The sequence below is a fragment of the Canariomyces notabilis genome (assembly GCF_033297395.1).
Source record: "Canariomyces notabilis strain CBS 508.74 unplaced genomic scaffold N656scaffold_38, whole genome shotgun sequence".
Classification (NCBI taxonomy): Eukaryota; Fungi; Ascomycota; class Sordariomycetes; order Sordariales; family Chaetomiaceae; genus Canariomyces; species Canariomyces notabilis.
The window spans coordinates 177,661-201,301 of record NW_027041860.1 but is presented as its reverse complement, the minus strand read 5'-3'; the positions used below and the strand labels follow the sequence as shown (position 1 = coordinate 201,301).

Below are 23,641 nucleotides of genomic sequence, written 5' to 3'. Positions count from 1 at the left end.
GTACAGGATGACTGCACGCTGCTACGGTAGGGTAGTACAACCAGATGAGGAAGAATGCTGGTTGTACATATCCTAAGTAGTTCACCTATTGGCTCAGACTACCGGCCCTGTATACATATTAGGACTCAAATCCTACGTACTGATTCCTTACCCGCCTACATGTATTTTCCAGGTTCCCCCTAAGCCCTACCAGCATGTAGCCAACCATCACCATTCGACATGGCGCCGGATTCAAAGTATCACGCCCTTCAGCAAGACCCTAACGAGCAATGGAGAAACGACGAGTCTATTCAGAACCTTTATCCTCGACAGCGCTGGCATAGCCCTGGTTTCCTACCCTGGCTGATCAATTTGGGAACACTTATCCTGCTAGGAATCTCGATAACAACCAACATACTCCTCACTCGACAAATACGGAGCTCCTCTTCACCGCAAGAGACGGATTCTGTCTCGTACTATGGTCAGTATCGAGTCCGTGATTCCTTCAAGACCACTGATATTGACTCAAACCTCGCAGCTGGCCTCAAGCGCACACTTCCCATCCAGATATACCCCGATACCGAGTACACGGCGGACAACCTCACCGCCGTGTCCAAGCTATGGGAGAGTTTGAGCGGTGATCCAGGGGTGGTAGCCTTGTCGTCCGACTACGTCAGGGAGAAACGCCTACCCCATGCCTACCGCTTTCCATGGGATGAAGATAAGGGCGTCTATCTGCTCCAGGGCTTTCACAATCTGCATTGCCTGGTATGTGTCCAGGGGAACATGGTACTAGAACATGAACTGACCACCATGATTCCCAGCGCACACTCTTCCGCTACATCATGTACACAGAGCAGGGTATCCCAAACCACATTGCCCTCTCTCACGCCCTGCACTGTCTAGATCAGCTCCGCCAGGATGTCGTGTGCAATGCCGACGACACGCCGCGGTATGCTGGATTCCAGAATCCACCCGGCACCGGCGCAGGGCAAGTCCGCATGTGCAGGGACTGGAGCGCACTAGAGAAATGGGCGCTGGAGCACACTGCCTGCTTCAAGCATCAGGATGAGGTCCCCGGTCCCATGATTGAGCGCTTCAAGTCTTGTCCGGACGGGCGGGTGCTGTGGCCGACGGCCTCCGTTGAAACAAACGATGCACGTTGAGCGGGTGTAGATTGTGTGGCATGATTCCGCTGATTGCCGGTAGCCAGCGGACAGTGTCTGATCGGGGGCCGTGAAGAATGGGAACCCGATGGTCCAGTGCTGAACCTTCCTGTGACAAGATGGAGTATGTACTGTACTGTACATACATACATGTAGGTCGTAGGTAGGAGTAAGGCGCAGCTAACCGGCGATTTATACGCACCACTAATATCACAAGCTCAGGTCTCAATGCCGAGATGCCCATGAACCAGGGCGGCCGGGCTGGAAATTGACCAGTAGGAGGCTCCCTTCCTGAACGGTTTCAATTTGATAGTAGCATAGATGCGAACCGACCAGTACCAATCCTGAGTACATGCAGTGCCTTCAAGACCGGGGAAACACGGCTAATATTGATGCCGTTGGATCATGTTGCGGCACCTGCAACGGTCGATGCGCCGTACCTAGGTGGTAGGGTTGCAGGAAGGCCGCAACCGGAACGTTAACATTAATGGAAGGTAGTAATAGATAGGTCAAAATGCCCAACCCTGATCAAACCAACAGACAGATCGGCACATGCACCCAACGGGACTGCCATTGACCAGGTTCAAGTTCATGTTGGCTCAAGTTCGATTGAAGCCTCGGCTGACAGGATATTCAGGTAGTCAACCTGCAACGTGCAACAGGCAACAGAATCAGCGGCCTACACTACTGCGAACAACATTCCACCACATACCATGGAGGGCAAGACTGTAGAATGTGGAGTTTCTGACAAAACCCCACCGATCGATCTCGGTGCGGCAGACGGTCCGGGACATGGAGCAGACGGGAGCCATGTCAGCAACGGCAATGCTGACGCCACAACCCCGCCGAGCCCGCCCAAGGCGAACCTCTTTGCATGGCTGCAAGTCGTGGGTGCCTTTTGTCTGAACCTGAACACTTGGTCAGCCAACCCCCTAACCCCTAACCCCTGACCCCTTTTCTGTCGGCACCTACATGAAGCCAACCCCCAAGATTGCTAACTAATCATAATGATACGAACCAAACAGGGGGTTAATGAACGCATTCGGCGTGTTCCAGACCTTCTACCAGCTGCACTTCCTGCAGTCCCATAGCGCGTCCAGCATCGCATGGATCGGCTCGACACAGGCCTTCCTGCTGTTCCTCGTGTCCATTGCGGCCGGTCCTATCTTCGATAGGGGCTACCTCAAGTCGCTGCTGTGGACCGGCTCGGTATTGCTCGTGCTCGGCATGTTCCTCACCAGCATTGCTTCCGAGTATTGGCAGGTCTTCCTCGCCCAGGCCGTCATGACGGGTCTCGGATTTGGCTGCGTGTACTTGCCCGCTCCTGCTGTCGTCTCCCAATACTTTCATCGCAATATGGCGCTGGCAAACGGGGTGGCCTCCACCGGGAGTGCTTTGGGTATGTATCCACCTTCCCCCTTTTTTGTATTTGTTTATTTATTTTGTGATTTTTCCGTGCGCTAGAACATTTCCAAGGCGCATAGCTGAGACCATGTCTACCTTTCCCCAGGTGGCATCATATTCCCCATCGTCCTCACCGAGATGCAGTTGCGCATCGGGTTTGGGTGGGCGGTCCGGGTATTGGCCTTCTTCCTCTTAGTGACCTCAGTCGTCGCGGCAACGGCCATGAAATCGAGGACCCCGGCCCGGGCACCGCGCAACCTGATTGACCGCTCCGCATTCCATGACGTCCCATACATCCTGCTCAATCTGGGGCTCGTCTTTGGCTTCATGGGCCTGTACGTCGTCTTCAACTACATCCAACTGTTTGCGCTCGACGAAACGACCGTTTCGTCCTCGCAGGCAGACTACCTCCTGGTCACGATCAACGCGAGCTCGCTGCCGGGGCGGCTGATCCCCAGCTACTACGCCGACAGGGTGGGCTCCATCAACGTGCAGACGGCCGTTGCGTTAGTAAGCGCCGTGCTCACCTTCTGCTTGCTAGCTGTCCGGACCGCCCCTGCTATTATTGTCGTTAGCGTGCTGTTTGGCTTCGCGGCTGGTGCTTTCATGGGCCTGCCTGCGGCCGCTGTGGTCAACTTGAGCGCGGACAAGGCTAAGATCGGCACGCGGCTGGGCATGACGCTCGCATTTGTAGGTATGGGGGTGCTGATAGGGAACCCAATCGCGGGTACCATCCTTGGCAGCGACGGGAACTGGGTTGGATTGCTTGTGTGGGCTGGCGCACTGCTCATGGCTTCCACCGTGAGCATGGCAGCAAGCCGGATCGCCAAGGTTGGCTTCGGCTTTGCGAGAGTGATATAACCTGGCGGTTCTGTACTGGGCCGATATATCATACGCTATTGTCCTTTTGGTGGGCCAGCTTCTGTTGAATGTATATAGTGGTCAGCGACTCGGACGGTATCTCGATCAGGGGGCTAGGAGTCACAACAAAACAATAAGGTAAGAACCTATCTCCCTATGTTCCATTCCTAATACCAATACCAGAAAGAGTTAGATTGTGTGAATTTTTTTTTGGGAACTTTCACCACTTATTTCACCTGGCCTGTTCAAGCATCACAATATGCAAGGCCACCCTTACCTAGGTAGATACTTACCCCTGGTTCGGCTCAAGATGCTTTGCTCTGCATATCCAGCGTGTGCCATAGACACTTGACATGTTCATTTCCAGGGGCGATAACCGCAACTTTGCTCAGGAGTTGCGCAACCTATATTGCTCGGATGAAACGAATTCGGGTGCTGGACTCCCTACAATGCTGGCCGTCTCGGACTGTGAAGTCGTGGCATACAGGAGGCTGTATGATGGTGTCTAGGGCTTGAGTACCTAGCAGAGGAAGGGGGGGTCTCTAACCCCATGTTCTATCTCATGACATTGTAGTCCGGCACTAGCAAGTCCTGCCATTATATAAACATTAGGACACCAGCTAGGAAACATTATGACACCGGCTAGGTACCATGATGCTGTCATGGTATCTCAATTTGCTAGTGCCGAACTACAATGTTATAAGATAGAACATGGGGTTAGAGACCCCCCCTTCCTCTGCTAGGTACCTACCTTGGAGACCAAATAAAAAAGTCGAAGCTGAGTGAAAGAGCCAACTGTTTACTGATGGAACTCTGGCACTTAAAGAAACTGAATAGAACAAAGAGATCTGGTATAGACCGGTAGGTGCGAGCTAAGGTACCTTATGGAGCGGATGGTGCAGACCCTTGTTAGTCTGCCCAGGCTAGATCCACCACCTGCGTTGCCGGGGCAACGCTTAACATGAGATTGCATCAAAAACAATCGAGATTTTGGGCAGTTTATTTATTAGGCCGCGCATAGTTACCTATCCATTTGCCCAAACAGCCGTTACAAATCCTCTTAACATTGGATTTCCTTGGATATCTCTCCCGGGAGGCTTCCAAAGTTTACTGTGATAGGTATTGTGTACATACCTTACAGTACTGCTTACATCCTTCAGGGGCAGTGGTCAATTGCTGCCCCGCTATGCCGAGCCGCTAGCGCTAAGCTCGCTGCTGCAGTGCCTGTGTTGGTCTCCACCTCCCTAGCTGAACGCTGCCTAAGAATTGCATAATAACGTATTAACGTTGCCTTAAGCACCAGCGCAAGGTTCATGCTCATAACAGTGTCTACCTGAACTCCTGTCGAGATGGCCGTTCCAACACGATCAGAAACGGTCCTTGACTTCTTCGAGGACTCTCTCTTCACTCTTATCCTACCACGTCTCACTTGAAGTCCGATATCAGCTTCGAGATGACGTCCATTTCGGCCATCGCTGGTTCGCTCAGCGAGCACCACAGAGCCCGGCTCCAGGAAGTGGCCGAGGGCATGCTGAAAATTTACCGCACCCTCGAGCGCATGCAATTTCTGCACCCCTCCTGGATCATTCCCGGCCCGCACGATGTTGACGCGCTGATCCCCATGTACCGCTCCCACGGGCTCGACGACCGCATCATCTACCTCTACAGCATCCTGCCCTACGTCGAGTCGCCGTCCCAGTACGAACTCTTCTTCCAGGGCAGCAGGTTTGCCGATTTCCGCCAGGAGGAGGTCGTGAGCGATGCCCGCCACGCGTTTTGTGGCGAAGAACATGAGCAGTGCCTGCTGCCCTGGATGACGACCCTCTGTGTAGAGGGCAACCACCAGACTGTCATCGTGTACAATGCCAAGACGCACTGGATTGCCATGTTTGACCAGGAGTGGGGGGGAAGCACTGATCACGCCTTTTCGGGCAAGTGGGAGCGGGCTATTAGCGTTAAGAATCAGGACGGTGGGGGACGGGAAGAGCAGACAGATGAGGGAGATAAAGAGGAGGGAGATGAAGGGGAAGGAGCTGGAAGGGATTGCAGAGTTCATGGTTCTCTTGAGAGCCCGGGGAATAATGAGAACAGTGTCGAAGCTGAAGTTGACGGGCAAGAGGAGGATCAAAACGACAACGGTGACGACGAGAAGGGCGAGGAAGACGAGGATTACGACGAGGAGGAGGATTGCGACGATGACGAAGAGAATGAAGACGAGGAAGAGGAAGGAAGCTATTGGTGGAGCGTGGAAGGAGACGGCCGTTCGGCTCCGGATGTGCTTCGCGACATGGTGACATGGTACGAGGAGCTAGTCGAGACCCCAGGAGGCAGTGGAGGAGATACGCCACCACAATGGGGAGGAGATTGGGTTAGGCAAGTCTACTGCAAGCACGGCTGGCCCCAAGACAGTTTCGATGGGGAGGCCTTCTTGGTGGACTTGGTGAGGGCCTGGATCGCCAACGAAGTGAGGGAAAAGGTGGAAAAGCCCATTACTGATGTTCAACGTTACAAATCAGTCATCCAGAGCCGAAGGGAGCATGGGATGAAGGACGCCCAAGACATGCTGAAGTATGCTCAGACAGTTGACCGACAGTGGCTCGCACGTTGGAAGATCCGAGAGCTCGAACGGACAACTCGAGAGGATGAAAACCGTCTCCGCGAGGCAGAGAAGAGAATGGAACATTTCTGTCCAGGCGGCAAGATCAAGAACCCAGAAGATTTGCCATTGCTAGAGCTCCGTGCTCTTGAAAAAGAGGTGGAATTTAGAGAGTCGTACCAGCTCACGAGGAAACAATATGCCAAGGACTCGGAAGCCACGGAGAAAGCAGTGGCTCAAAAGATGAGAATAGAACTGGATCATGGCGAGCGTAAGATACGTATATACGAAAAGGCATATGAGGCTGCACGACGTGACGCTGAGCGGCTCTGTCCCGGACGTTCCCTCCCTCCCGAAGAAGAGCCGAAGCCCCTGTCGGACATGGAATGGGCACGGATGAGGAACAGTGACTTAACCGAGTCAATCAATGGGTTGACCGAGGCAATCAAGGGCTATAAGGAGTGGATGGCCCAGCTGCCAGAGGAAGCCATCCAAACGAGGAGCTTGGTCCAGGCTTATCTGAGCAGAGACGAGGAAAGACTCGAAGTGTATGTCGGACAGCGGAATGAGGTCGGAAAGCAGATGGAGGATGAATGAACCCGCGACGCTCAGTCGAGCTTCTGCTGGTAAAGAGCTGGAATCGACTGAAGTTTTGGAAGTTCAGCAGCGGCGCCCAGGAGACTGCAGGAAGTTCATTTCTGGCTTCCTTGGAAAACTGGGAGACCTGGTGTATCTTAGGTTAAGGTATATTACCAGTGGAGACATGGCTGAATTCGACGATCTGCAGTGATGGTGAAGGACGGCAGTCCGGACTCCGGAGCAGGTTGACGAGGAGCCAGGGCTCTCCGACTGAGGGGCAGCACGGCTATTCGAGCTAGTTCCAAAGTCTCCAACGCTGTGCGTGGAAATATTTTAACGAGTGGAAGTCTGGACATAACAAACGGACATCATCTATCAGTAGGCCAAGAGAGTGATGGAACGTAGGACACCCATGTGTCGACGAGTACCAGGTAGGTAGCTTTACAGCACATAGGCACCTTATCGGCTCGAAGATCAAGCAAATGAACATGAACTCAATGCTGATACTATTATATACAGGTATGTACTGCGCATCCATGACATATCTCCGCCATTCCTGCTCATCATGTTCCTCGCCCTCGTCGGCTCCCGTGACTACCCTTCCGCAATGTATACCCCAACTCGAAACCATGTCTCACACCCAACAAGTCTAAGGGGTAGGAACTGGTGCAGGCTGCTCGACGTGATCTTCGTCACGTCCCTCCCGTACGATCTCCCTCTTGACCACCCCCCTGATGCAACGGTAGAAGACGAAGAGCCACACCAGGAACAACAGACCTGACATGGCAACCCTAAACCATGACAGGCCGTCACTCCCTAGAGCAGCTCCCATCTTCAACGTTGAGAGGACAAACCCGACATTGGGGAAAACAAAGCTCCACCAGCTAAGGCGGAACTCCTTTTCCGGCAACTCGGGATAGAGGGCGACGAGAGAGATTCCAAGAAACCAGAAACTCAACCCCCAGAGAAACAGAGATGCATAAACCGCCAGGAGCTTAACTCCGGCGGCAAGCACCTGCAGCTTACTGGGGGTGAGCATTAGCCCCATGAAACCTCTCTCAATACCCCCGTAAATATGTCCTCCTCCCAGTTCCGCGAGGATCCGGGGCACCTCCGCGGCCAGTCCTATCAGGGCCAAGCAAGTAAAACTTGGCGGGCCGACGGCAATGAACATTGCCTGGCGATGATGGGGCAAGCCGAGAAGCACGAGACGCGTCAGGTACGCCCCGTTAAAAAAGACTGCCACCATCATGCCGAGGCCCTGCCCTACCAGGCCAGCTGACAGGACCCTAAGTGCCTGGTCTGCCTTCAGGCTGGGCACACAGGCTGCCGCGAAGGTGCCGCTCAGCATCACCGGGAAGATTGGCATGATCCAGCCTGGACTCAGGTCCTTGGTAAGGAGTCGCCAGCTATCTTGGGCCGTAAAGATCCAATGATATTGGGCCAGGGAGGAAAGGAAGGTGGACCCGAGGTAGACCCAGAAAGCAACGTGGAGAACCGAGGCAAGCCTGGCCTGGATGTCTGACGGCAGGAACAGGCGCCCGTACTCTACGCCGCTTGAAGCCATGGCCGCCAGCGAGAGGAGAAATGTCGCGGCAGAGATCCCCTCTCTGGGTCGCTTGAAGGCGGGTTGGCGGGTTTTGGGATAACGTAGAAAGCGGATGAGGAGAGTAATGGTGATAAAAATGAAGGCCACCATGGCCAAGAAGAATAGAGAAAGCCCAGTGAATTTGATAACTGGGTTCAACCACCCTGACCCGGTGGCAAATGGTTCGAACTTAAGAGTCGCAGCCATGGTTAGGCTGACTCCGAAAGTAGACATCCTAGTAGATCGAGTTAGCGAGTCTCAAGGTAGGGGGAATGGGTGAAGCGTAACTTACACCACAGTATACCAGGCAAAAGTGAAATGTTCAAGTCTGTCCCGGGTGTTTCCCGGGACCTCAGGTTGGGCCACGCCATTTGATGGAGACTCTCCTCCCTCTGTCGGCTCGCTTGCTCGGTCCGGCTGCAATACAGCGGGACCCATCTCTACGTCGACAGTTTGTTGTGTTGCTTGACTGGACATATAATATGACAGCCCCTCTAATATATGGGCCACCATTATGCGGCCCAAGAGTTGTTGGATTGACTCGGTTGAAGACATGTCTACCGTGACAGTGTCCCCGTCGATTTTGAGAAAGGTGGTTGGGTTCTTGTTTGAGTAGAAGAAACTTCAGCACTCACTGCTGGAAGATGATTCTGTCTCTTTGGAGTTCGAGTAGTGCCAATTCCTCGGCGGGTAGAATAGATTCCGGGGATACTCGAGGGACAGGAGTCGGGAGGCTGCCAGATTGCTAAAGAATGTCCAAGACAACCTGAAGCCATGTCGAAAACTGCCATGATATCTATATTCCACACCACTTCTGCAAGGTGTTAGCACGTGTTAGGACGTGTTGGGACGATTTGGGACGTGCTAAGACGTTTGGAGGTGTTTGGACGGCTCTGTAGTGTTCTTTAGCTCATTGTATAGTGGTTTTGGGATGGCGATGTCTGAAACTGGTGTCTGTCTAGACAGTGGACACGAGAGACCACCACCAAATGGGACACGACCCGTCGAGGCAGCCCGGAAACAATTCCGCGAGGGAAAACAATGGACAATGTAGTAATGGAATTTATATATAGATGTGCGAGATGGTCCGGCAGTGACAGCTCCTCTCTTGGTGTCTTGGAACCCATTGCTAGGTTGTCGTGATATTCGGGATGGACCAAGTCGCTGGGTATTTCACCTGAAACTTGTGGGAGGAGAGGGGTATTTGTATCTCAGAGGAGGGCAGGTACCCGCTTGGGTGATTTGCTGGGAGGAGAGTGCGAGGGGCGCCGAGAACAACAGGGCCTTGCATCTTAGGCCGTCGACGACATCATCACCACCTTCCTGAACAGGATGTACCATGTCTCCAGCCCCCAAGCACACGGGGCATGGATGTATTTTGCAAACATCACGCATGTTGAGTTTTGCTGCTTAAGCAAACCAGTTTTCAGACCGCAAAGGTTGAGCTTGCTAACGGTCAAAGATACCTACATAATGGTCTGTTTACTTTTTCAGGGGGTCAAACGCACACCAACAAACGCACAGATATAATCCCTTCACACTTTGCTTTACGTGAGAGCTTGTTACAACAAACACCAAATGATGTGATTAAAGAGGTTTGTCCTAGAGTCCTGGATCTCAGTGGTTATTAGGACAATCCAAGATGTAGCAGATGACAAAGAGAACATGAGCCTTCCAAGAAGGAGACAAGCCCAGCCAGGCGGCACTGATAAGCAAGGCTTTGCTGTAATTGAGCTACAAACCGGCATGGTATCCCGAGATGCCTCCTTAAGATTCGCAAGATCCATTCAACTTAGTTCCTAAGATAAGGTATATATGTACCAGACTGTACAGTACTTAGGTACCTTAGGTTGACTGGAAGTTCTGGAACTCCATGAGCTATAGCCAGGTTCCTTGTAGCAACCAGATCAAATTGCAATCCACGGCGGGTCTAGGACTTCCTTACCGCCTTTCAATTCCCCGTTTCCTGTTTGTGGAAAGTTTGCACAAAAGAGTCAATTTGGCTGTCGAGGTCTCTCTGTTTGTTGTCGTCTAAACTACGAAGCATGCAAGTATAAGCACACAAGTACAAGCACGTGGCTCGAAATACACCATGAAGCAAATTGGGGGCTAACAGCAGGTGAATCAGTTGTAAGCGAGGAGAAGGACAAATTGTTCAAACTCCTATATACGACCGGCTATGCAATCAATGCCTTGTATGCATGTATGTACAGTAGTTGAAATCAACCTAAACCTCCCTCCCAATTGTCTATCGCTAGACGTGTACCACCATGATTTACCTGCAACGCCAGCTCCATGCATTTACCCTCGGCATTGCAAACCTTGAGCAGTCTATAAACAACAATCCAAGCGCACATCTCGTTGACTGCACAAACATCGTCAAGCCATTCAGACACTTCGTCCAACGAGAAAGAAACAGGAATTGGAGTGAGCCAGTACATCCAAGCATGCAGATTGGTATCACACAGAACCTGGAAGCCAAATGGATGCAGGAGGGCGAAAAAGGCGTCGCCTAACCCAAAATGCCAATGTCGCCAATTGATGCCATGGTGTGCCAATCCATCGGCCCGTCTAGATGCAACACACAAAAAGAGACACCTTTCGAGGGGTGCGCGATATTAACCTCGATCATGTGGCATGGGAGAATGATGCGAGGAGCAGAACAGCCGGAGAGGGGCTGACATCAGCGCAACCTGCCTCGCCATGTCAACCCTCAGATGCGGGACCAGTCTGACTTTCGAATCCGGATACCACCCAACGGTGTGCTCTCAACTCTTGGCTTCGTTGGTTTGCTTGGAGTGGTGATGGTTATGTGCATGTGGCGGCTTGCGGTGGTGATGGTCGTCGATGAGAACGCGTTCACGTTGTCGCCCTCTTGTCTCCTCCTCGTCAATGCACGAGCTAAATCTCCTCCTGTCCTCCTCGTACCAGGCGCTCAGGGGCTTGCCACCGAACATGAGATCGTCGTCTTCGATGAGAGTGGCCACCATCCAGGAATGACTGGCCAGGTCTATCTCACCGGCCGTCGGATCCGGAACAGAGAGATCAGGAACCAGCATGCAAGGCTGCGGAGTCCGGTGGGGTGTTGAGCTCTGTGACGATGACATTGTGATGGTGTGGAATTAGATGAGGTGATGGTGAAGTTTGCAAGAGCTCAGGTTTTGCTAGCAATCTCGAATGAGAATATCGATGCTCCGTAGCAGTGAGCTCAGGGTGGAAAGAGTCCTCTTTGTTTGCGGGTGGGGCCGCCTGCCTGATAAAGCGAGCTGATTGCTTTCGGTGAGGGCTCGGGTTGCCACACAAATGCCTTGTCGTGGCTTTGCGTTGCCGATGGACCAGTCACCTTGGCACAAGTCACTGGTGGCTTGCGCTGCCAACTGACTGCAAGGCAGCAAGCGGTCGAAGAAAAAGGTCGGACTGCAGACAACGCGGCTTGTTGGGCTTCAGTCAGAAATTGAAGAAGGCAAGAAAGAACTTGGGCTTGGTCCCGCGAGACAGAGAAGGCTGCCGGAAATTTAATGTGCAGAGACAGGCTCGCGCAAACTCTGCCGCTGATAGATGCGCCTTGCTGCTGCGTGCCGCTCAAGGTGAGGCGGAGGGAAAAGCGCGGGGTGCGTATTTTTAACGTTTCGGTAAACTCAAATTGGCTGCACGGCGCGGGGCTTGTTGTGAGGTGGTTGGCGGGTGCCTTCGGAGAACGGAGAGTGGGGTTTGCGATCTCCAAGTGGAAGGTGAATGTGACCTAAGAACTCGAGGCAAATGACCACTGTGAGTGCCCGGGTGCTCTGTTGACTCGATTCGGATGAGACGGAATACGGGACGAGTAACGTTGCTGACACGGCCGGCTGGTGATGGTGGGTGAGAAACCACACTGAATGGTGTCAGATGCGGGCTAGCAGGTCGCGTGCGACGTGTGCAGGAGCGTGTCAGTGCTGTGTAAATAAATATGTATGTACAGTACGGAGGGCGGAGCTGCTGGATTCGCCAGCAGATTGATATCGTCCGGGCAGACAAAACAACACCAGTCGAGAAAATTGGAGTTGGTGGCCAAACGCCGGAAAAAGCTTGTTGTCAATGACGTTTTGTTGAGGCGGTTGGTCACCTTGCCGCCGCCTCCGTCGTTCCTCTCTACCCGTAACTTGGCGTGACTCGGTTCGGACTGTCGCCGCCGGAGCCGCTTCGGGCTTTATCGGATCGGACCTCGATTACGGTTGCCGAGCGAACCAACCGTTATCGGACTGCAATGCGATAACGGCCTTCACCTTGGGACAGGGCCTCTTGGGTCGATGTTTGAACGGAAGGGATTTCCTCCCAGCAGACCGTGAAGAATCGACGCTTGTTCACGTCTATATATACCGGAAATGCTCGGAATGCTAGGCACCTCGTGTAGCGTAAACTGTAAGGTACTTCTGCAGGCTGACAATTGCAATGGCGGGATGACGCAAAGTCAAGTTCCAGCCAAACGCCAAATGGATGCTCTGTGTTCTTTCCCGGTTTTTGCGTCTCCGATCGCATACAAATATTGCTGGTCTCTTTCAGATGCACGCAGGATCGTCGGCTAGAGTTGGGCCGGTGTGAACTCAAATAGCGTCGTGGGGGGTCAGCGCCAGCTGCACGAAATCTCTGATCTGCTCAACTGCCGGCTTTTGGGTTGGGGGGCTCGGGGGGGTGTCTCGCACATTCGAGAAATCTCAGTGACCTGGATGAGCGGCTTCATGGCAACATAGATTGAACAGGGACGATTGTTATATACCCAACTGGGCCTTGTTGTATTGTAATAGCATGGCAGTGTACGAAGTAGGAAGCTGAATCAATTAATTGCACATTAACACAGTCGCCTGCAACTGTACTGTACTGTACATACATATTGGGACGAAGCTCAGCTGGCTCAGTTAAAGTGTGCCACTTCAGCTTCAATGTGTAAGCCACCCATGAAGCTTGAACTGGCAACGTTGCAGGTGTTCTTTTTGACAACTCGTTGGGTTCTTTCGCGGTCCATGAAGCGGTCCACGCAGTCATGCAATCCACGGGGTCGTGGATTCCGCTTGCCACGATGGTTGGGCAAAAGCCTCGCTCGCTTTCTGGCTTGGTGAGTTTGGGAAGCCGTGCGGTTGTTAGGCTGCCAGCTGCAGGCAATAGGGCTGACGGGTGTTGCGTGAATCTTGTGTTGTTGACTCTGACACTGCAGCAGCCAAAAAGTTTTACATGGAAAAGCTGCAGCGAGGCCGCCCGTTCTACGTCAGGGCCCACACAATACAGCACACCAGACAGGAATTCGTCCTTCAGTTGAAATTGATGTTCAATTGTAAACAGATTCGCCAGAATATCCCGCAGTGTGTTTCGCCCGCAAGCAGACCATCGCTATTCGGTGTCTCACGGCATCTGAATGGCCCGATCGCGCCAAGCGACGGCATCTTCCTCCTCCTTCTGGATCGAGTTTACCGGGCTGGGCCGGGCTGCCGGGATTATGGTTATTGCGGGGGAGATCCGGCCGCGGGGGGAATGCGGGGCGATTCGTTCGGCGCAATCGTAAAGCATCCATGGATGTTGGATCAAGCGCAAGCGGCAGAAAGACCGATTCTCAGATATTCTAGAATTGGGAATAGAAATTCTGTCAGACCAGGCTCGTAACCGAACGAAAATCACCATCTCAAATACACTACTACACTGAAATTGCTGGTTTACAGCGAGGTCGCACTTCGCGATTGCCCCCGCAAATTTGCCTGGCCTCAGCTGGGGTTCGGCTTCGTTTTCAGCTACGGTACAAATATGAAGCTGATCAGCTACCAAGTACAGAGTACTTGCATTTACAGGCCCGTGAAGTCACATCGAGCGAGACGGCTGCCGCATCAAAGCTAGATGCACCTCGATCTGTACATGAAGCTTGACTTCTATCTATCTAGATCGACTAGCCGAAAGTGTCTCAACTTCCATCCGAATTCCGACGCCTCCATAAACCGCTGGACGTTGCATAACGTTATGACCCACATACCGCCTATTACGGCGCCTATTTGGCGGAAGTGTGCCAAAACCCAAAAACCACAAAACTTTTTACTAGGCTCATGCTTGGGCAGTAAACCCTACCCCGTTAAATTCTATTTAAATTCAATTTAAGAATTGCCCACAAGCCTTCTTTTCCTCCGACATCCTTTTACCCAGTTACTGCTCAATTGTACCGGTACCCTTAGCGCGCTTGAGTCTCTTCCTCTTCGTTACTATGGAGTATAGTGTACCTTTCTATTCTAATTGAATGGCTTCCAATCGAGCTCTAGTAGTAAGAGCGTTCCTAGTGATGTGAGCTGCCTGGAGGTGACTGGCAACTGTGGTAATACTGTGGCTTGTATGCCCTGCGAGAAAGTTAAAGTGAATTTGCTAAGTGCCTAGGAATCGCTTTTTTCTAGGCAATTTAGCTAATTCAGCGAATTCGACTGCCCTAGCTAATTCGACTGCTCTAGCTAATTCGACTGCCTAGCTACCTATATCTATACGCGCCTAGTCAATTACTTATACGTGTGCCCAGTTATGTACGACTTTGCTACGGGCTAGCAAGCTATGTTCAACTTCGTTGCCTTCGTTACCTTCTTTGCCCTGCGCCTGCCGAGCCTACGGCGCAGCCTTCTACTCGAGGAACTAGCTCTTCAAGCACTTACGAGCCTACGGCCTGCAAGGTTATATAACTTTACAATGCCTAGTGGCTATATAGCTAAGATCCCTAGGAGCATCGAACCTAAGTCGTAGTGGATGGGCTATACTAGGGAAATAAGTGGGAGGAATATTGTAGAGGACTTCTGCTAGATGATGGCAATGATGGCTAGTATGGTCCAGCTAGGACAGCGAGAGCAAGGAAGCCCTGGGCAAGCCAGTGAGCCAACTACTATAGTCGCCCTACAATTGAGCAATGTAGTCAAGTACACTCAATTGCATAGTTGCAGTAAGCGTACTGTAGGTGGAAAAGTTGGGGTTGACTGTGGCTAAAAATTCACTTATTGCAGTTATGCTGCAAAACCGTAGGGTTCCGAAAGCCTACCCGGGGGTGGGCGAAGAAAAATTTTCGTGGTTTTGGGTTTTGGCACACTTCCGCCAAACAGCCGCCGTAGCCTATGACGTCAGCGCTACATGTGCCAGCCACGGCTGGGTCATCGGGAAGACGCCCGCGTATAGACTATGGACTCGAGTTCCTGTTTTCGATGGACCGAGTAAAAGTCACGATCTCGAGTCCCTCCAGTGTCTGTCGATAGTGTGATTGCTTTAGGGCAACGGATGAGACAAATCTTGTGACTGGGTAGCAGTATTCGCCCCAAAAGAGGTTATGACCCAACTTTGCACCAAACCGATCTGGCCCGAAATCTTCAAGTTCAAGGTTTGTCTCATCGAGAACTGAATCAGGCATCGACCGCGCTGATGGCTTTGGGGACAATGTACCGTTTTCCGGGGTGCTCTGTCACCGTGTACAGCCTGCCGCCGTTGCGCTTGTCGTAACTGAGGTCCTCCGGGCCTGGCGGATAGAAGCCCGTCTTTTTGTGCGCGGTCGATCCTGGGACCCAGGCAAACAGGTCACCGTTCTTGCCGGCGCCGTTGCTTGACGAAATGTAAAACTTGCCCTTGGCCGAAACCACACCCTGGACGCTGTCGATGTTCAGGCAATATGCCCACGAGGCCTTGGTGGTCTTGCCGTCGGAGCCCGCCTTCAGTGTGCGCGTCGTGTAGTCAAGCGGATAGCGAACCACACGCACGGGGACGGCGCTGCTGTCGGTTTGGTACTCGCCAACGATGAGGCTGTCCGGGCTGGTCGTCCTGTCGAGGGCGACGTAGCTGTGGCGGAAGGGCTTGGTACCCGACCATTTGTACCACCTGGCAGGCATGTTCCGTTAGTATTGCGAGCAGGTTAACCAAGATATCCAAGGAGTCGAATGTACCTGATTTGCGGGATGACATATTTGTAGCCTCTGGCCGAGTATGTGCCGTCGGCGTTCTTGCCCACGTTATCGCCGCTGCTTACTTGCCAGATGTTGTCCATGTCAAAGACACGGATTCCGTTTTTTGTGTCAACCACCCACAGGGTGTTGCCGTACCAGACAATGCCGCCTGAATGAACTGGCACTTCTCTGTTTTCCATGTTAGCATGACCCCAACTCCCCAAGTACATGGCGAGGGCTAGGATAAACTTGGACTTACCGGAAGTTGTCGGCAGCATGCGGATACACTAGCAGAGCGTTGCGATACTTGTCGTTGGACTTGTCGACAAACGAGATTCTGACGCTATCGTCGCTGCCGGTGTACCACGAGACTAGCCATCCGTCCTTGCCCTCGTATGTCCCGGCATCCAGAGCATCTTGATTCAACCGTGTCAGCATGCCACCGCGGAAAGACGGACTGCGTTGGCATCTTGGCAGTACCACTCACCCCACGTGCCAGTCACGCCCTGAGGCGTCCACTTCGTGGTGTTCTCGTCGTCGTAATCTGCCGTCTTCTCCCAGTGCTTGTACCCGTTCCGATCGGTGGTCATTTTGTGATTGCCGTCGTTGAAGACGTGGGCAACCGACACATTCTTGCCCTTGGCTGCGAAGATTTTGGCGAGGGAAGCCACGTTTGGGTTGTCAGCTTGCCGGACCAGGATGAAGTCTGCTCCATTTCGCTCCTTGACGGTGCCGTTGCAGTTGTAGGGGTCAAGTGCCACTGTAGAGGAGACCAGCACCGCCGCGGCGGTGACGAGCCGGGAAAAGGATACTCTCATCTTGGGCCGGTAATCAGGTGAGGTGAAGGTCAGGGAGTCCGGCCAGGTGCCAGCCACCGAAGTGCCTACGGGACTCTACGTCGAGATGGAGCTTCTTATATCCTCGGAGGCATGGATTCGCTCCGCAAGTGGTATCCCCTGGCGCTGCCACAATGCCAAATTGTTTGAACTTGGCAAGTTGGATGGTTCGGGCGATCCCCTAGTAAGACTCCTCAACTTCCTGACCGACCAGATGGGGAGGCGACTTCGCTGGCCTGTTTTGGTCGCATTCATTTGTTTTCGAGGCGCCGAAAGGGGTAGTCGATGACTGGGATTGAGTAAGAGTATGGGGACCGACTGACTGTCGTCGGACAGAAAGCTGACCCGAGCCATTTCTCAGAGCCATTTTTAGCTGATTGGGCTGGCATTGTCCCGATTGCAATCAATGTAAATCCAGGACATCCCAGGGGCCGGGGTGTCTAAGGTCGGCGATTTCGCTCGCTTTCGAGAGTCGATTTCAACCCTAGAGGCTCAGGTTAGGTAAATCTCTAAAGGTCAGTATTGCTCTCTCTGCGCGTTGTAAAGTCCGTAATTACCTTACTCTTCTAGACCCACTTCGACCGCGACAGGTTTACCGGACAGTTGTACTACTTGTCCCTCCCAGTAGTAGACGCTACTAGGGGAGCTACAAACCAAGATCAACCAGAAGATAGTCTTCTAGTAAAGGGCCATGCGATCACCTTCCTATGTAGGCTGACCTAGGGAAAGGATATATTTGGCAGCACTCGGTGCTGAGTTGTAAATGCCTGCAAGTTACCTTACACAGTAAAGTGCAATGCGGTGTCTTACTGTATACACTGTATACATTTTTACTCCGTGCAGCACAAAGAGTACTTACTACCTGCAGATTACCGTAGATGCCAAGCCTGGAAGGCACGCGTCAGAGACGCGGACTGATTCCACGCGCTCAAGTAGCACGGCCTTGGTAGCTTGGCAGACACCGGGAAGCTTGTTCATGGGAAGTGCGGTTCTGTGAAGACAATATGGTTTGGCTCTGCCGGGTCTTGGCTAGAGATCCTTTTCTCTTGATTATGAACCCTTGTTTGCAAGTTAACCTTCTGTGGTGTATGTACGGAGTACGAAGTACGTCGAATAGTATACTGGTGCTTTGCAGAATGACGCACAGGCCACCTCTTAACCGGGCGGGCCGCGGCGATGCCGAGGCAAACCATTTCGGCGCCGAGCAACAACCTCCTTTGACGGCGCCCATCCGTATCGGTTGTACAACCCGAAGTCCATCGCAACACAGCATCCCGCTCCGCGCCAACACCAAGCCATATTTCTGCCAAGCATGGCACCGGCAACGCCATGGCCGCCGGTCCCAACCGTTGCCGAGGTCATCAAGCACCCGGCCTTCCCAACCGCCATGTGGAAGCTCGAGCCGGACCGCCAAGGGTTAGCGCCCGTCGCAGAAGGCCGCGGCGGACCGATCAACATTAGCTGGGAAATCCGTTTGTTCGATCCGGACCCCCGATCATGAACAACAAAACATAGGCTGACATAATCACCACTGCAAAGATGGCTCCGGTCCGATCAAGCTCATCGTGAGTCTCATCTCACCAGAACTATTCCTGCTTGGTGTACCCAACTCACCGTACCCTCCCTCCCTCCACCCCTTTTAGCTCATTATGGGTCTCGGCGGCCTCAAGAACGCCTGGCAACGCCAGACGCTCCATTTCGGCCACGAGCGCCGTGATGAGTATTCCGTCCTGCTCATTGACAACCGCGGCATGGGCGACAGCGACAAGCCGCTGATGCGGTACAGCACGAGCGAGATGGCGCGCGACATTGCCGAGGTGCTGGTCCACGTCAACTGGCTGCCCTCTTTCCCCCTGGACCCATCATCATCATCTTCACCATCATCCCTACCACCTTCACGCAGCCTGCACGTGGTGGGCATCTCGATGGGGGGCATGATCGCGCAGGAACTAGCCTGCCTGATCCCGTCCGCCATCAGCTCGCTCTCGCTGATCTGCACCGCGGCGGCCATCGAAAACACCACCACCTTCGCCGAGAACATGGCCAACCGCATGTCAATGCTGGTGCCGAAGACCATGGACCGGTCCGTGGCCGACGCCGCGCGGCAGCTGTTCGCCCGGGCCTGGCTGCCCCTGCCGGACGACGTGCACCTACCCTCGCCGGCCACAACACCGTACTGCTCGCCGCCGGGCCCAGACAGCAGCAGCGAGTACCTGCGGTTTCCGAGCAACGCGCACCGGTTCGTGGCGCAGGAGGTGCACAAGCGGCTGGACCCGGCGCGGTTCGGGCTCAAGGGCTTCCTCCTGCAGCTGATCGCCGCCGGGTGGCACAGGAAGAGCCCCGCGCAGCTGGCCGACATGGCCGATGCTGTCGGGCGCGAGCGCATCCTGGTCATGCACGGCACCGAGGACGGCATGATCAGCGTGCCGCATGGCCGAAAGCTGATCGAGTTCCTGCGTCCCGGGCGCGGCATGATCATTGACGGCATGGGCCACGCGCCGTTGGTGGAGAGATGGGAGTGGTTCAACGGGGTCGTTGAGGAGATGTGTAAGCTTGGGGAGCGGTTGGATGGGCGGTAGGGTACTTAATTATTGCTACAGTGACTGGCTTGGGGTGAGATTGGTGGCGTTTGTTAGATCATAGAGCATATGAGGTGCTGTGGGTAGAAATTTGAGTCCTGTTTTTAGCATTGCCACACGCTTGCTGTTCCTCAGCAACACACATGTCTCATTTCCACTGGGATACTGCCAACAAGTTCCGCGACACATGATATTTCACACACATACATCCGCCTCCCAGTGGCCACCGCGCCCGACGATTAAAGCATGACGAAACCAACACCGCTCTCGACTCCATCCTCCAGCTGGTTCATCCTGTTCACTCCTCCGTGGATGGGATTAGCCTTGTAGTTGAAGAGATAGTAATGAAGCTGGCCATCACCCGGGCCAAACTTCTGCTGCTCAAGGAACATTGGGTTGTCCATCAGCGACAGAGCATTGAACACATCAAAGTTGTGTCGCTTGGCCAGGATGAGCGCATCAGCTATGAGGGCGTTTAGGCGCGCCTTCAGCGCTGAGCGGTCCACCGGAGTAGTAAGGCCGACCTCGGTGCCGTAGTAAAATAGGTAGGCCGCGCGAATCGACGAATATTTGCTCGATTGGATCACGGAGGATTCGAGGCAGTAGAAGGAGAAAAAATCAGTGACCTTCCCAGAGTCGTCCTGTGGTATATGTTAGCACACCAATTTTGCACTGACAGGAGAGCGTTGTAAAGCTCACCTCCACGACATAACACCAAATAACCTGCTCTCCCGGCGCGTCCTTCTTGTGCAGCAACCAGTGCTCGACCTCCTCCTTATTCCATTCTGGGGTAAGCTCAAACCGTTTCAGGTACCTCTCAAGGAGGCTATGCACTGCGTCTAGGTCTTTGGCCTCCATCTCACGAAGCCCGCGGAGCGACGTATTTTCGGGCACTTTGTACTTCCTGGCCTGGATGGCGGGCTTGCTGTTTGGCGGACAAGGGCTAAAGCCCACCTCATACAGCTTCATCCAGTTCAATGCGCGGTGGTAATAACGGCAGGTGCTGACCGGCTTGGGGAGAACGATGCCGCCGGTGTAGATGGCTTGCCAGATGCCCTCAAGGTTGATGCGCCGCGTAACCTCCTTGATCAGCACCGGCGTGAGACGCTTGCCCCTCAGCTTCTTATGAACACATAGGAAGTTGACTTCGGACCCGCGGAGGACCTTGTCCCGCACCCGAATATTGGTCGGGATGGCCGAGATGAAGGCACAAAGCGTGTTTCCACTGCGTATCCCAATATGCCATTCCTTCCTCCACCCCGGGGACAGGAGAGACCTGGAAACGGTTGTCAGCATTAAACCCCATATTCCGTTTGCCGGGGGACTTGCCATCTAAGAAGCGAGGCAGAGTATTTGAACCTAAACATGGCCTCGTCGTCCTCGACGTAGTGACCGTACAACAGCTTCTCAACCTCCTCGAGCTCGTGTTCGTTGGTAAGATCCATTGTAACCCAGCGAAACTGCTCGAGAGCAAGAGGGATTGGCTCAGTAGCAATGTCCTTTACATCCTGAATCTTCAACGGCCCCTCCTCAATGAGCTTGGCCGGCTCCTCCCCAAACTGCGGTACTGGCTGTGTGCTCCAGAACTTGTACGACGCCATGTCCTTGCGGTTCTTCCCGCTGCTGGCTAGCCCGGTCATGATGTCCTGAAGCTTGAGTTTCTTGAACGCCTCGATGGCGCTAGCGGTGTTGTTCGAGGACCCCTCGCCGGCACGGAGCTCATTGGCCAGCGCAGGGTTGAGGGCCATAAATTCGTTGATCTGTTGGGGCGTCAAGCCTTCAATCGCCTTCTTTGGATCAATGGCGGCCTGGCCTGCCGCAGCCCCGCCCAGCGCCTCGATCAGCGTCTGTTTGACCTTCTTTCGCTTGCTCTTCTTCTTCTTCTTCTTTGACGATCCTTCACCGTCGCCGGCCGCAGCAGCATCTTTTGTGGCGCCTTCTTCAGCTTCCGAGGCGGATTCTTCGTCAGATTCGGCGGTAGGTTGTTTGCCAGAGGTGAGGTTATCCCCGGCCTCGGCGGTGACTTGGGCGTCGCGCTCCTTGGTCGGATCGACCTGCTTCGACTCCTCCGCCATGACTGACAGGAGCACTTATTGTTGGAATGGAATAATACGTCGGAACAGTGGAGTGGCGTACACGAGGGTACTGGAAGTGAGGCGTGTCGGGTCTTTCGGCCACAGGTATGTTCACAGCCTGTCGGCACCTTCGGCATAAGCGTCGTGTGCCAATGCAAACAGTGGACAGTTTGCTGGAAACTTGAAGGCGAGGCTGCGGGGCAAATCTGCTGTTGTGGGGAGCTGCGGGGTTCTGAGCTATCAAAGCAGCTTCCCCACCAAGCAGCTGCTATCGCTCCTCCATACGGAGTACAGTACAAGGCTATCGACTGTGCTCACTGCGCAGAACGAACAGTCTGCGCTTCGTTCTGCTCAGTGAGCACGGTACTCTGCGCGGAGAGGAGCTCAAGCTGCGAGGAACGCAAGAGGGAGAGGATAACATGTGATTAAATCGTCTATGCAACAAATATCCAAACGTATATAGAAGTACTAGCCGCTTTATATGCCAGCACCAGCGAGCTTCGCAAACATGGACCAATCCACTTCCTCAAGCGCCTTCTGGTGACGCCTTTCCACCTCATGGGGCTTGTACGCCTCGAACCAGAAGGCCCATACGCTGCGCGTGTTTTCAGCCGACATCCCACGGCTGCTGACCAGGCCGACGTGCTGGGCTACCTGATCACCCATCGCGAACCTCTTGGTGCCGATGGCATCCGCGTACTCCTCGATCATCATGTCTGTCTGGCCCCGCTCTTTCTGGCGCAGCGCCTGAATGAGCCCCGGCAATGCCAGCCGGTTGAAGACTAAGGCCTGTGTGCAACACCCGTGCTTGTCCATAGGGACGACGCCGGCCGACGAAGTGGACGCGGCCAAAGGGCCTCTTGAGTGGAGGCTACCTCGTAGCGGCAGATTGTGTTTGCCCGCCATGAAAGCCAGGACGGTGAAACTTGGCGCCACCAACACCGAGACCACGGCAATGGTGGCCAGATCGAGACGCAACCGCGACCCGCAGCCTAGACTCCGTAGTACAAGGAGGGCTGTAGCCGTGCACGCCGCGGAGAGCCCCAGCGTCAGGGGCAAGTGGCCGTACCACCAGTCCTCGTCGGCTACCCATCCAAGATGCGTCTCAGTATAGAACAGCCGCAGGTACAGCCAGTCGGTCCCATTCTCCGCTTCGGAGGGCTGGCGGTCCCGCACAATGTACTGCAAACCACGCAAAGTGCGCGCCATCCAATCCGCCGAAAAGACAATATCGTCTTCCAGAACCGCAATAAACGGCGCCGTGGTCTCTTCCAAGCATCGCTCCAGCACGTACACGTAGTCGAAGACGCCCTTGAGCTGCAGATCACGTTCCTCCTCAGCTTTGCGTAGGCCCGCGCTCTGCAAATCCGTCAGCCCCTTGTACCCAGATGCGTCGTCAACCAGCGCCTTCACCCATGGCGCGTCCCAGTCCGGGTGCCGCGTCGGGTCTGTGTCGGCGAAAAGCAGACTAAGATTGAGGGCGGTGCGCTCGCGAGGATCCAGCCCTGCAAGCATCGAGCCCACTGCATCCGCGAGGTACAGCCGCGCGGTTTCGCTTTCGCGACGGACCGTCACAAACATGGCGCACAGTGCGGGTGTGTCGCCCGCCTTGCTCATCCTCCCTTCGCCGGCGCCATTGTCGAGATTTTCGGCTGCATCGCGTGTTACTTGGGCGATGAACTCGCGGGATTGGTTTTGGCGCACGGCGGAGTAGTCGAGGTCATACACGGACTCGGAACGGAAGTAGGCACTGTGGGGGTCGCGCCAGAGGAAAAGACGGCCGTAGCTGAAGCCGAAGAGCCAAATCAGGCTGCACACCAACAGAGCGCGTGTTGCGGGATAGGAAATGATACGGAGAGGCAGATGGACGAGACTTGGCGGAAGTCGCATCGCGTCGCCGACACTCCGCTGTCAAAGGACTACTAAAACAGTATGTCCAACCTTGTTGTTGAAGCCACATGAGGTATAATGGATGCCAATGAGCCTCTGGACTTGTCCTGGAACGGTTAGAATGCCGATTCGCAAGATGATAAGATCCAGACTCCAAAGAAGTTGTGATTGG

General features: G+C 53.9%; 10 protein-coding genes across 10 annotated transcripts; 4 read left to right on the top strand and 6 right to left on the bottom strand.

The window, feature by feature from the left end:
* Positions 1-103: 103 nt before the first annotated feature.
* On the top strand, positions 104-1,468 carry N656DRAFT_784959 (uncharacterized protein). The gene is made up of 2 exons (XM_064816277.1): positions 104-747; positions 804-1,468. Exons 1-2 carry the CDS (start codon positions 220-222, stop codon positions 1,143-1,145), a joined length of 870 nt encoding a protein of 289 aa, XP_064665382.1. The 5' UTR covers positions 104-219; the 3' UTR covers positions 1,146-1,468.
* Positions 1,469-1,692: 224 nt separating this feature from the next.
* N656DRAFT_762806 (MFS general substrate transporter) lies at positions 1,693-3,410 on the top strand (the record flags this gene model as incomplete). The annotated part of the gene is made up of 3 exons (XM_064813277.1): positions 1,693-2,064; positions 2,171-2,544; positions 2,656-3,410. Exons 1-3 carry the CDS (start codon positions 1,859-1,861, stop codon positions 3,408-3,410), a joined length of 1,335 nt encoding a protein of 444 aa, XP_064665381.1. The 5' UTR covers positions 1,693-1,858.
* A 1,049-nt stretch (positions 3,411-4,459) lies between these two features.
* N656DRAFT_849171 (uncharacterized protein) lies at positions 4,460-6,952 on the top strand. Its single transcript, XM_064819329.1, has 2 exons — positions 4,460-4,638; positions 4,708-6,952. The coding sequence occupies exon 2, from the start codon at positions 4,864-4,866 to the stop codon at positions 6,601-6,603; it is 1,740 nt and encodes a 579-aa protein (XP_064665380.1). The 5' UTR covers positions 4,460-4,638; positions 4,708-4,863; the 3' UTR covers positions 6,604-6,952.
* A 282-nt stretch (positions 6,953-7,234) lies between these two features.
* On the bottom strand, positions 7,235-8,611 carry N656DRAFT_719470 (uncharacterized protein; the record flags this gene model as incomplete). The annotated part of the gene is made up of 2 exons (XM_064812368.1): positions 7,235-8,408; positions 8,466-8,611. 2 exons carry the CDS (start codon positions 8,609-8,611, stop codon positions 7,235-7,237), a joined length of 1,320 nt encoding a protein of 439 aa, XP_064665379.1.
* A 2,330-nt stretch (positions 8,612-10,941) lies between these two features.
* N656DRAFT_802406 (uncharacterized protein) lies at positions 10,942-11,280 on the bottom strand (the record flags this gene model as incomplete). Its single annotated transcript, XM_064818237.1, has 1 exon — positions 10,942-11,280. The coding sequence occupies one exon, from the start codon at positions 11,278-11,280 to the stop codon at positions 10,942-10,944; it is 339 nt and encodes a 112-aa protein (XP_064665378.1).
* A 2,039-nt stretch (positions 11,281-13,319) lies between these two features.
* Positions 13,320-13,749, bottom strand: N656DRAFT_784955 (uncharacterized protein). Its single transcript, XM_064816276.1, has one exon. It carries the CDS (start codon positions 13,713-13,715, stop codon positions 13,473-13,475), a length of 243 nt encoding a protein of 80 aa, XP_064665377.1. The 5' UTR covers positions 13,716-13,749; the 3' UTR covers positions 13,320-13,472.
* A 1,806-nt stretch (positions 13,750-15,555) lies between these two features.
* N656DRAFT_719353 (uncharacterized protein) lies at positions 15,556-16,907 on the bottom strand (the record flags this gene model as incomplete). The annotated part of the gene is made up of 4 exons (XM_064812358.1): positions 15,556-16,024; positions 16,090-16,278; positions 16,349-16,505; positions 16,577-16,907. 4 exons carry the CDS (start codon positions 16,905-16,907, stop codon positions 15,556-15,558), a joined length of 1,146 nt encoding a protein of 381 aa, XP_064665376.1.
* Positions 16,908-18,146: 1,239 nt separating this feature from the next.
* Positions 18,147-19,644, top strand: N656DRAFT_784951 (alpha/beta-hydrolase). Its single transcript, XM_064816275.1, has 2 exons — positions 18,147-18,490; positions 18,569-19,644. Exon 2 carries the CDS (start codon positions 18,575-18,577, stop codon positions 19,502-19,504), a length of 930 nt encoding a protein of 309 aa, XP_064665375.1. The 5' UTR covers positions 18,147-18,490; positions 18,569-18,574; the 3' UTR covers positions 19,505-19,644.
* Positions 19,624-21,817, bottom strand: N656DRAFT_466599 (N-myristoyl transferase). The gene is made up of 3 exons (XM_064809747.1): positions 20,834-21,817; positions 20,204-20,780; positions 19,624-20,145 (listed from the first exon to the last, which is right to left on the bottom strand). Exons 1-3 carry the CDS (start codon positions 21,577-21,579, stop codon positions 19,744-19,746), a joined length of 1,725 nt encoding a protein of 574 aa, XP_064665374.1. The 5' UTR covers positions 21,580-21,817; the 3' UTR covers positions 19,624-19,743.
* Positions 21,818-21,845: 28 nt separating this feature from the next.
* On the bottom strand, positions 21,846-23,469 carry N656DRAFT_762796 (uncharacterized protein; the record flags this gene model as incomplete). Its single annotated transcript, XM_064813276.1, has 1 exon — positions 21,846-23,469. The coding sequence occupies one exon, from the start codon at positions 23,467-23,469 to the stop codon at positions 22,057-22,059; it is 1,413 nt and encodes a 470-aa protein (XP_064665373.1). The 3' UTR covers positions 21,846-22,056.
* Positions 23,470-23,641: the final 172 nt, after the last annotated feature.

Bases quoted from the DNA above. Each gene is read 5' to 3' on its own strand.
- N656DRAFT_784959 (XM_064816277.1), top strand. From the start codon at position 220: ATGGCGCCGGATTCAAAGTATCACGCCCTTCAGCAAGACCCTAACGAG. The intron at 748-803 runs GTATGTGTCCAG...CATGATTCCCAG, and splicing joins TTCACAATCTGCATTGCCTG to CGCACACTCTTCCGCTACAT.
- N656DRAFT_849171 (XM_064819329.1), top strand. From the start codon at position 4,864: ATGACGTCCATTTCGGCCATCGCTGGTTCGCTCAGCGAGCACCACAGA.
- N656DRAFT_784955 (XM_064816276.1), bottom strand. From the start codon at position 13,715: ATGGATGCTTTACGATTGCGCCGAACGAATCGCCCCGCATTCCCCCCG.
- N656DRAFT_784951 (XM_064816275.1), top strand. From the start codon at position 18,575: ATGGGTCTCGGCGGCCTCAAGAACGCCTGGCAACGCCAGACGCTCCAT.
- N656DRAFT_466599 (XM_064809747.1), bottom strand. From the start codon at position 21,579: ATGGCGGAGGAGTCGAAGCAGGTCGATCCGACCAAGGAGCGCGACGCC. The intron at 20,781-20,833 runs GCAAGTCCCCCG...AACCGTTTCCAG, and splicing joins TCTGCCTCGCTTCTTAGATG to GTCTCTCCTGTCCCCGGGGT. The intron at 20,146-20,203 runs GTGAGCTTTACA...CATATACCACAG, and splicing joins TTTGGTGTTATGTCGTGGAG to GACGACTCTGGGAAGGTCAC.